Source organism: Puma concolor, chromosome A3 (assembly GCF_028749965.1).
Source record: "Puma concolor isolate L17-30 chromosome A3, mPumCon1.1.hap2, whole genome shotgun sequence".
In the NCBI taxonomy this organism is placed as follows: domain Eukaryota; kingdom Metazoa; phylum Chordata; class Mammalia; order Carnivora; family Felidae; genus Puma; species Puma concolor.
Genome location: NC_141669.1, coordinates 92924681 through 92936157, shown reverse-complemented (window position 1 = coordinate 92936157; position 11477 = coordinate 92924681). Strand labels below are relative to the sequence as shown.

The 11477-nt window shown below is 43.8% G+C and overlaps 1 protein-coding gene across 1 annotated transcript; it reads left to right on the top strand.

Annotated features, from left to right (window-relative positions):
• Positions 1–7224: 7224 nt before the first annotated feature.
• On the top strand, positions 7225–10115 carry LOC147582601 (putative cystatin-16). The gene is given in 3 exon segments (XM_086699846.1): positions 7225–7422; positions 8981–9091; positions 9919–10115. Coding segments are annotated over 3 exon segments (390 nt in total). The 3' UTR covers positions 10000–10115.
• Positions 10116–11477: the final 1362 nt, after the last annotated feature.

Sequence of the window (11477 nt, the reverse complement as noted above, 5' to 3'; positions counted from 1 at the left end):
ACATCCATGAAACCTCTATTCTGGGGTTTCAGGGTTGTCTTCCTTCCTCTAGTAACTGACTGCCCTGAAGGAGTATAGAGGGCCCTTCTCTTTCCTTCCTTTTGGGAATGCCTTTGGGGAAAAGACAGAATTCTGACTTCCCTTGGGACCCACACTTTCCCTTGTCTTTAGCCATGTTTGTAGGAAGAACTGAACCCACCCCTATCAGGGATGGTCTCTGATGGAACCAGGCCAATTAGTGCAGACCATAGCCTTACCTACAAACAGGTAGAGACAGGCACACTTTCTCCAACCCCAGTTAATGGTGGAGCATCAGTTGTGTGCTGGCCCTCCCAGAACATTGAGCCATTTCCCTCTTTCACAGGAACTTCCAGAAAGCCCATAGTCTCTCTCTGCACTGGATGGAGCAGGGATATGGGGCTGGATTGGTGTAGCCAGCCTGCTCCAAGGCATTGCCAGCCATAGAGCAGGACCAATCCCTAGGGGAATAGAACAGAGAAGACTTTGGGCATATTTTCCATGGGAAAAGACCAGACTCAATCCTCTCTTATTTACACTCCTCATTTAGAGGAGGACTCAGTGCATGCTCCATGGTTTTGTCTGAAGTTTTCTCTGGGCACATGACACATTTGCCCATTGTGGAATAGGCCAAAAGTGGCAGACAATGTATGCACTTTGGAGCAGCCATGATACATGTCAGTCAGGAGCTGAGGACTCAATATTCTAGTTTGTGCCTCAGATGGACAAACATACTTTTGAGGTATATGCTCCATATTGTCTCCCAGACATCCTCATGGAACACAGCCCCACCTGCCCACAGCAGTAAACTACTCATCAGCAATCTGGAACTGGCTTCCTTCCTTGCCTCTCTCATTGTGCTTCCTGGTACCAACAGAACCTGCTATGCAGTTGTCCTACAGGCCAGATGTGACAGACCATGGAGTCTTCACCTATCTGAAGAAGAACAGCTTTAAGCCAGAAATGACCAGTGGAGGAATGGCCTTTAGAAGCTTCCGTTCAACTGTTCAGCCTCTCCCCTTTCTCATTTCCATAGAGGTGGCATTGGTCTATTTTTAAGACCCTTCTAGCTGCAATAATGGGTGATCCTTTGTCAGAAGCAACAAAGGAAAAAACAAAAGTATTTTACTGCTGCTGAGTCAAGAGAGATGGATCACAGTACTGCACAGGGACACAGCCACTACTTCAGCTTGTGTTCCCCACTGCTGGGACAGTGTCCTGTCCTACTGGCCCATCTCCCTCCTTTTCTCATGCATCTCCATGTGCCAAGGAGACTGCCTTGTCTCAGTCTTGCTGAGTTTATTAAAAGAAGTTTAATTTTAAAAGAATCTGACCCTTACAGAAATGCTGTAATTACAATGAAAAGAACTTTTCCCCTGAAACATTTGAGAGGAAGTTGATGAAGTGATGCCTCATCACCCTGAATATGTTAATGAGTGATTCCTACAAAGAGGCACATTCTCCTCCCTAACCACAATGCAAACATGAAGGCCAAAGAGTGAACACAGGCATACCTCCTGCCTGACTCTCAGTGCCTGTCAGGGAATGAGCATGCTTCCTCCAGCCTCAGCCAATGGCAACTTGGCAGGATATGTGTGCTGGGCCTCCCAGGATAAGGGATCTCTTCTCCTCCCAAGTTCCCCATAACAAAAGGATGAAGAACCATGGGCACACTTGCTCTTCCATCTGGAAATGTTCCTCAGTCTTTCCTTGACTTTTATGACCTTGACATTTTTGAAGGGCCATTATAGTACAGAATTTCCCTAAGTTTTTATTTGTCTAATGTGCATGCTAGCATGGCATCCTGGTAAGGGCTCTTCTGGTGCAGAAGCTTATCTTTAGATTTCTCCTGGTCTGTGCCCATTGGCCTCGGTGAACACACACCTCCCACCTCCTCTCAAGGCTCCAGCTCTGACTCTGCCCCCTTGAAAATGGGAAGCTCTGGTCTTTCAGTGGTTGCCTTGCCAGCTGCCTTGATCTCTCACAACTTCTGAAATGGTAACAATCAGACTCATTTAGAGCTAAGGAGTAGGAATGTCCTTGTAGAAAGCATGTGTATTCACTGGTTTATCATCTCAAAGACAAGGTCAGAGTTGTGGAATGAGACAGGAGAGCAGAAACCTATTGGCTTTGTTCTGGGCTCCCCAAGCATTTGAACTACATTGGTGCTTGATCCTGGTTCTGATTTATGGCTGAATGACTAAGGAAAAGACCTTTCCTTTGCACCGTTAAAAAAACCCCCAACATTGTTATCTAAACCTTCATATCTCTCAAGAGGATAAAATATTCTTATAACAGGTGGTTGCTCTGCTGTGTTCTGTTGAGTTTTCCCAAGGAATGATCAATGTCAAATGTGATACAAGAATTAGACACCCAGGCAAGCATCAGATATTCTGAGACACGTGGCACAGCTTTGAGAAGGACCAACATTAGCCCCTAGTGCTCTTGGACAACACTGATGCTCTGGAAAGAGGCAACAGTGCTCAGGCCAGCTGGGAGACCAGAGGAGAGCCAGCAGGTGCAAGCTGGGTTGTGTTCAAGGAAGAGGTTCTCTTCCCCTTTGCTCCCCCTGCTGACACATGTGGACCAGAGGGCAGTGCCAGCAGGTGTTTATAGGAGCAGCATGCCCTCTGGAACCATATGCTTCTCTTTTTTGTAATTCAGGATTTTCCTGAGTCCCTATCATGTATATATAATGTTTTTCATTGTGGTAAGACACATAAGATGAAATTTATAGTTTCAACCATTTTTAGTTATACATTCCACTGGTATTAAGTATATTTACATTATTGTGCAGCACCACCAATCTCTAGAAATTTTCCATCTTCCTAAAATTAAACTTTGTACCCATTAAACAATAACACCTCATCTCTTCCCACTGTCCCTCCCCCCTGCCAGAAACCACCTTTCTACTTTGTTTGTATGGATTTGAATATTCTAGGTACTTCATGTAAGTGAAATCATACCATATTTGTTCTTTTGTGACTGGCTTATTTCATTTAACGTAATTCTCTCAATGTTCACCCATGTTATAGCTTGCAACAGAAATTTCTTTCCCTTTTAAGGCTGAATAGTATTCTATTGTATGAATATACATTATTTTGTTTATTCATTCATCTGTTGATGGACATAAGTTGCTTTCAGACTTTTGGATATTGTGACAAATGTTTCTGTGGACATGGGTGTGTACATATCTGTTCAGTCCTGAGCCCCATTTTGGAGAATTAACTGTTGAACTACGGCAGAACTCCCAGGGGCCCTGACCTGGGTAGCTCTCTGCTTTGTCTATGAGCCTCCAGTGAGTCCAGTCACCTGGAGGACTGACCTTTATAGGGAAGAAGGGAAACAGCCCTGCTGACTGTCCCAGAGACAGTGTTGGACCCTGGATGAGAGGCCAAAAACAGAATGAAGAGAGCTTTAAGGCAGAGCCAGGTTGAGAAGTTCAATGTTATTTCAAATGGAATCAAAATTTTCTTCTTTTCACATAAACCTTCTGAAAGTCAAGGATTACAGGAGAATTGCCCAGGAATCAAGGAAGGACATGTCACTTCTGCTTCAGGCTGTATCCACCAGGCTCACAGGACCCAGGTATTATCTAGATGAGCCATACCCAAATCTGAGAGACATGAGAGAGTGGCCAAGGGAGGTTCTGTCCACCTATAGATGCCCACCAGGGGCACAGCACAGGGGCCACCAGATTGAAAGAAAACTTCCACCAGTACTGCAATTGAATTCAGAAGGCAGAAGCTCAATTCAGCATATCCCTACCTACTCCTTGATGCTTAAATTTACACATGTGGGGACTCAGCCTGGTATTCATGGTGAGGACTTTGGCTGAAGCACTACTCACAGCCCCTGGAAGAGACAGTGATGGTGGACACTTCCCTGGTATGGAACTGTATCATCCTTATACTGTTTGACTCAAAGAAAGACCTGGAGGGGAGAGAGGGATGGGGGAGGGCACTAGGGTATGAATGGAAGAGTAGGAGGCAGTGACTTTCAGTACAGTGGAGAAGAGGTGCTTTTTTGCCTCAAATGGGTGACAAAACATGGAGTTCAGCACCTCTGAAGAAGAAGAGCTGATGAGACCATGAAGGGCTATATTTTCTGTGTAAAAGTTGACTGGAAACAGACCACTTCAAAGTGCCACTTTGAATATTCAAAGAACTGAAATAAAATAACTACCTAGCCAGCAAAATTATTCTTCAAAAATGAAAGTAGGGGTGCCTGGGTGGCTCAGTCAGTTGGGTGGTGAACTTTGGCTCAGGTCATGATGTCACAACTGGCAAGTTCAAGCCCTGTGTCATGCTCTGTGCTGACAGCTCAGAGCCTGGAGCCTGCTTCAGATTCTGTGTTTCCCTCTCTTTCTGCCCCTCCCCAACTCATTCTCTGTTCCTCCCACCTCAAAAATAAAAAAAAAACACTTAAAAAATTAAAAAAAATAAGGTAAAATAAAGACATTCTCAGACCAAGTAAAAGGAGAGAAACCTCAAAAATATTTAAAGATTGGAAGGATTCAGAGTATGTTTTCTGTTTACAGTAGGCAGTTACAATAGAAACTTAATTTGAAAAACTCTGCCTGTACATTTAGTAGTATATTTCTAAATAATCCAAGGGTCAATGAAAAATCATATAAGAAATAAGAAAATACTTTGAACTGACAGATAATGAACATATGGCATAGCAAGACTTCTGAGATGCAACCAAAGCAGGGCACAGAAGAAAATTTATAGCCTTAAATTTCATATATTAACCATGCTTGAAAGACACAGAGAGGGGAGAAGAGGGAAAATTGGCTAAATCTCTAAGACATGGGCTCCCATGGAAGTAGAATTATTTAGTGATAAGACAGGTTTAAAAAAAATTAACTAACTAAAAGATATATTATCAAGTTCCAACCAAAAATAAATCCTTAAGAGAGTTCTTTAGGGGATAGAAAATGGTCACAGTGAAAGTAATGTTGAAGGAATGATGCAGAGAGGAAGGGTAAATCCAATTTATTTAAGACAATCATATTGTCTTATGGGCTTTCAAATATGTAGAACTCAAACACATGACAGCAAGAACATACAAGGTGAGTGGGAAGTTAGGAGTAGTAGTATTCTAAGCTATTCTCACCATCCTTGAAATGATAAAAGTATTAATTTACAGTAGACTCAATTAACTAAATGTTGCTTATCACAATTGTTAGAGGCACCACTAAAAGAAGAGTAAAATAAGGAGTAAATAAGGCCATTAAGAGGAATAATTGTAATAATAAAAATATCTTGATAATTCAAAGGAATATAAGAACAGACAATGAGATAATTAGAAAACATGTAGAAATATGGCTGATTGGAACCCTAACATATTAATAATGGTAATAATAGCTGTCAGTAAGCAGTAATATGAGTCATTGTAAATGGAATAAATCCTCAACATAAAGAGCCTTAGACTGATTTAAAAAATGTTTGCTGCTCACAAAAGCACATCTTAATGAGTAGGACATCATCTGTGAGAAAAAAGATGGATGAAGATATATCATGAAAATAACAATGAAAACAATGCTGCTGTAGTAACTCTGACATCAGACAAGATAGACTGCAGAGCAAGAGGAATTACTTGGGATAAAAGGTACAACTTATAATGATAAATGGTTGACCACCAAAATAGTAACATTTCTATTTGTATAAGCACTTAATTATAGTCTCATAATATATAAAGCAAACATTATGAGAAAAGAAGAACAGATAAATTCACAATCAAAATCATGAGAGACTTTAACACATCTCTGAAAAATAGACAAAAAAGTGACCCAAACCCAAACCAAATCAAACTAAACTTAATACAACAAAATAAAGCAAAAAGGGTAAATATATGGAAGGTTTGAATGAAATGGTGTACTGAGATAGATATCTAACTCCTAAAAGATACAGAATACACATTGTGTTCAAGAAGATATACAGGTGTCTACATGGCTCAGTTGCTTAAGTGTCCCACTCTTGATCAGTTTGTGATCTTGTGGTTATGGGATCAAGCCCCATGTCTACCTCTGCACTGAGACTGGAACCTGCTTGGAATTCTCTCCCTCTTTCTCTCTCACTGCTCCTTCTCTTTTCACACTCTCTCTCTCAAAAATAAAAATAGGGGCATCTGGGTGGCTCAGTCAGTTGAGCATCCGACTTTGGCTCAGGTCATGATCTCACAGTCTGTGAGTTTGAGCCCCGTGTTGGGCTCTGTGCTGACAGCTCAGAGCCTGAAGCCTGCTTTGGATTCTGTGTCTCCCTCTCTCTGACCCTCCCCCTTTCATGCTCTGTCTCTCTCTGTCTCAAAAATAAACATTAAAAAATTAAAAAAATAAAACTTAAAAAAAGAACATATAGAGTGTTGGCCATATTCTGGGCAATAAAACAAATCTCAACAAATTTTGAACAAGAGAAATAATAGGATATTTTCTAACTATAGTGGGCTTTAGCTGGAAGTCAATAAAAGATGATTAGAAAGTTGGCTATGGTAGAAATTAAACAACACAGTTACAATAGCCCACAGGTCAAGAAAGAAGTTGCGGTGAAAATAAGAATATATTTTTTGAATTTAGGGAAAACTAATAATAAGCATATCACCCTGGGAGAATGAAGCCAGATGTACTTTCTGGAAGAGGAGGATCAGACAGCTCCCCCACCTGTTTCATTGTTGGCCACACACCCTGTACTCCCCTGGGTCTGGCTGGTGCTGTGGGCTCCAGCCACGGTTGTAAGCAGTCTTGGCCACTGCCTCCATTCCTCAGAAATGGGATCCCCAGGGTTCCTAGGGATTAGTTGATTCTGGCAGTCCTTGGTGCACTGCCAGGGAGGCAAGCAAGGTGGATGCAAGACTTTGCATGAGTGGGCTGAGATAGCAGTAGGGACCCTCTCAGGGAGCAGCTCGGGTAGGCATCCCTGGAAATGTGCAGGGAACAGAGTATGTTGCATGCATGTCATTGTGTTCAGGGTTTTTGTGATAAGGGGGTGAAAATGTGATCCTTTGCTCTGCTTTCTGTTTGGTGATGATGGGAGGAACAAAGCAGGTGGATGGAGAGGTGGAGTTGGATAGAGGTGCCAGTCAAAGCGGGGAGGTCAGCAGCTCTGAGGGCAGGGCTGGGATATTGAGTTATGGAGGGCAGCCCAGCAGTAGCTACCATCTCCTCCCTCCGTGTGTTGCCAGTCCTTGGTGCTGACAAAGGACAGAATGTTCCTGAAGATGCCTCTGCTTCTGAGGCTCATTGTGCTGGGTGCTCATGTCTGGACCATTAAAAGAGAATTTGTAGACATTAGTAAGCACCATGGTTATTTTGTGGCATCTGTGGAGTTTGCTTTGGCTCTTTTCAATGAAGACAATAGGAAAGAGCACTCATACAGGTTGCTGGGTGGGCCCAGCAAAAGGTAGGTAGCTGTCATTCTGTCCATTCCCAGATTCTGGTCCCCACGAACTGCCATGAGCCAGGCACCATGCGAGCAGAACTCTGAAGGGGGGTGGTGTCTCACCTCTAAATCATACTCCTGAAGAGATGAGGTATAGCCCCTTCTGTGCACAGAGCCCACCAGCTTCACTCAGTCTTCCTGTTTTTTGACCCTCTCCCTCTTCCTTGGACACCAGCCAGCCCTGGACACCTGGAGGTCATAGGAGCTCCTTGGGCACAGGTGTTTCACTTGCTCTCCCAGTGCCTGTGCCCTGTCCTAGCTCAGGGTCTGGTGACCATGCAAGTGGGGTTGGGGGTGCATGGGTATGTGTATGTGAGTGTGTTTTTGGTGTGTGTTGGAGCATGAGTGGGTATCATGTGTCAGCTCTAGGAACTGAGTCCCAAATGAAGTCAGCTATCTAGACAATTACAGGTCAGTCTAGTGAGAGGCAGGTTCCTTACTATGGTGATTTCTGGCTACATTTCTATGTTTGAGTTCTTGAGTTTTCACGGACTTCTATTTAACAAGATGAAATAATAACTTTTATTTTAAGTGTGGATGGAACTAGAGGGTATTATGCCAAGTGAAATAAGTCAGTCAGAGAAAGACAGATATCATATAATTTCACTCATGTGGAATTTGAGAAACTCAACAGATGAACATAGGGGAAGGGAAGGAAAAATAAGACAAAAACAGAGGAGGAGACAAACTATAAGAGACTTTTAAATATAGAGAACAAATTGAGGGTTGATGGAGGGGAGGTAGGTTGGGGATGGGTTAAATGGGTGATAGGCATTAAGGAGGGCACTTTTTCAGATGAGCACTCATTGTCATATATAAGGCATATGGGACTACTCCTGAAGCCAAGACTACACTATGTTAACTAACTTGAATTGAAATAATAAAAAAGAAATAATAACTTTTAATAACTTCTGATAGAAGCCTAACAAACACATGGAACCACACTGCTTTGTAAATATCCACCTTGATGAACATTAGCAAGAAGTACCCTTTTGTACGGCCAACTCCCACATGAAGTGAGGCAGAGCATTCCCAGCCCCCAGGACCTCCTATGTCCTTCCCTCCTGCTCTGAAAGGAATGGCCAGCTCTGATGGCTGATCAGTGGATAACAGCTGTTATCCTACTGTCCAGAGAAGGACTCACTGGTGTGCTCGCCTTGTGTCTGGCTGATGCTGTGCAGGTGTCCAATGAGAGATGGGTGGTGCTGTCACTGTAGCTGGAGACCATGCAGGCTCCTTGCTGTGCAGCTTTCCAATCTGTGCATTCATGGCACTGTGAACATGGCTAGTAGTTACAGATCATCAGGAAGAGTGCCGCAGGGAAGATTCTAGTGCATGCTTTAGGTTCATATAGGGACACTTTTCTGTTGATTATATGCTTACAGAGAAATTACAGAGGATTTATATATCCTATTTATACACATATTTTCATCTTTTGCCCACTTTTCTACTTGATTCTCTGTCTTTTATTCATTCATGGAAAGCAAATATTTAGAAGTTGTTTTATAATTTCTTCTTGACAGAGGTGGACAATAATATTTTTAATGGAGCTGAAGTTGCACCGCACAATTTGTAAAAAGCAGGATGAAGACATAAACAACTGCCCCTTGCAAGAAGGTCCAGGAGAGAAAAAGGTTTGAGAATAAAATTAAAAATAATATTAGAGAGGGTCTATGAAAGTAAGCTTGGGTGGTTGTCAGGGATGATCCTGGGCCAGAATGAGCATTTTGTCCCCTCTTCCCCCAGGTTCCAGGGCACCCCTCCTCCAATCCCCGGGAAGGAAAGTTGGTCACACTAAGCAGACAGAGATGCTTCCAGCAGAGCAGTGAAGCTGAGCCCTGTGCTCACCTGGCTGGTCCACCAGAGATCCTCTGCAGACACCCATATGACCTTCCTCCCAGGATGGAGTCCACCCCAAGAGCCCAGCCTGGATGCTTCCTGAGACCTCAGGTTCAGGCAGACACTCTTCACTCTCTGTGGTCCTAGCTTTTCTCTTGCTACTGTATTTTGGTTTTGGAGGACTGTTTGGTTTGTTTGGTCATCCCACCTTCTCCTCTATTCCCCTGGGCTTGAAGGATGTGTCTCAGTCTTGCATCTCAGCCTTAGAGGTAGCTTCCCCTCAGGGTAGGTTTGCAGCTGCTGCTGAATATTGGGTGTCCAGCTGGACCACTTCCTGGGTAGTGTGCTGGATCCCTCAGAACTCACGTATGTGTGTGTGGGGGATGGTGTTTAGGCCATGTCACACGCACTGGTAGGACCCCTGAAGGACAAGTAATGGTCCCACCACGTGCCCTCTCAGGAACCCTTGTTCCACATGTGAAGATTAAGCAACCCCTACCCATCATTTTGGTGGAGTCTTGAGCTCCTCAAATCCTACCCCAGGTCACTGTTTGTTTTTGCTGTTCATTGTTTTCCATGTATTAATCTCTGTTCTAATCTCATAATTACTTTTTTTCCCCAGGTAGACTGCACCTTTGTTGTGGATGCCAGACCATGTCTTTCCCAGTTCTCCCTCCTGAACAGCACCTGTGTGCAGAAATAGGCTGGGAAGGGGCCCCTGGCTCCTCATACAAAAGATCCTTTTCCTCCAGAGAGCAACAGTCTGTATGTAGTCCCAGGTCTGTTCAGCACCAGGAGAATTAAAGGCATCTCAGAGCACTTTTTAGGTCCCTGTCAGTTTTGCACTTTCCTGAATCATTTTTATTTTATAAATGTTGCTGCTGTGACAAGAAGTACAGAATTGATCATCCTTATTATTCTTACATTGACTGTTGGTGCACAGTGTTGAGTCAATCAGACTCTCCAACTCATGGGAGGCTACCCTCGTGGTTCTTTCAGGGCCCCCACTGGTTGGTTGGTATATTTATTCATTCATTCATCCATTAATATAACCATCCATCCATCCATCCATTCTTTCATTCATTCTCCAATCTCTCCATGCTCTCATCTATTCCACTCACAAAGAATGCAGACAATTTTGTGAGGGAACATCCACCTGTATCTTTTTTATTTCAGCTCTGGGGGAAGGCTCACAACGGGGTGGTCCTTCCGAAGAGGGGCCATATCTCATTACAGGGATAGGAGGTGAGTGAGTGAAGCTAACTAAAGGCTTTGTCCTCCATGGACACCAATCAGGACATCTGAACATGAGCCCCCTGAGGCTTTTCAAGTAGGTTTTCTTCAGAGCCTCTGAGGACAGTTCAGAACATGACACCTCAGTCACCATGTTCCACCTATTCTCTGATATATTTGTACCCCCCCCTCACAGCCCATACTGGATTTAAAGGCTGCCAATACCAATCACTACCCCTGGAACAGGCATGTGGTGATGGACACCTAGACTGATGAGTATGTCTTCTGGGATCCTCGTGGGGAGTAGCCCTGAAGGGCTAGAGTGGAGAGAGTGTGGGAGCACCTGGGGGCATGACTGGGACAGAGAGGCAGTGGCAATGACACTTGGAGGAATCCTTCAGAATGGAGGGGTTAGGGATTATCCTACCCACTTTTAGATTTTTAGGGGGTCTAATTTAACTGCGGTTGAAAGTCTGTCCCTTTCTTGCTGATGTATTCCCAAGATGAGGCTATAAGCACTCTGGGCAGCTTCACTGGGCACAGTATAAAGATGGTGGTCTGAGTCAGGTTTGGTCCTTTGACCAACCTGTGTATAGAATTTCTGGCATCTCCCCACAATATGATAGGGGCAAATATAAACAAACAAGGTGTGGTCAGCACAGCCAGCATAATACCTGACTTTGGCTTGACATCACTCAGGTTCATAGTGGTCTAGCCATTCATTGCTCAGGGGCTGTGCTGGCTAAGACAGTCAAAGCCTCTCTGAGCACTAATTGGTGCTGCTCACAGGTGCCCCTCATAGGTGAACACCTTTACCTTTGTTCCCATTTCACACTGGGAAGGCCTGGAATCTTGTTCTTTTCAATTATGCTGTGCTTTGAGCTCAGATACACCTTATGTGCACCTGGGGGCTTTGCAAATGTCCCTGTATTAGTGCCATGTCTCCCA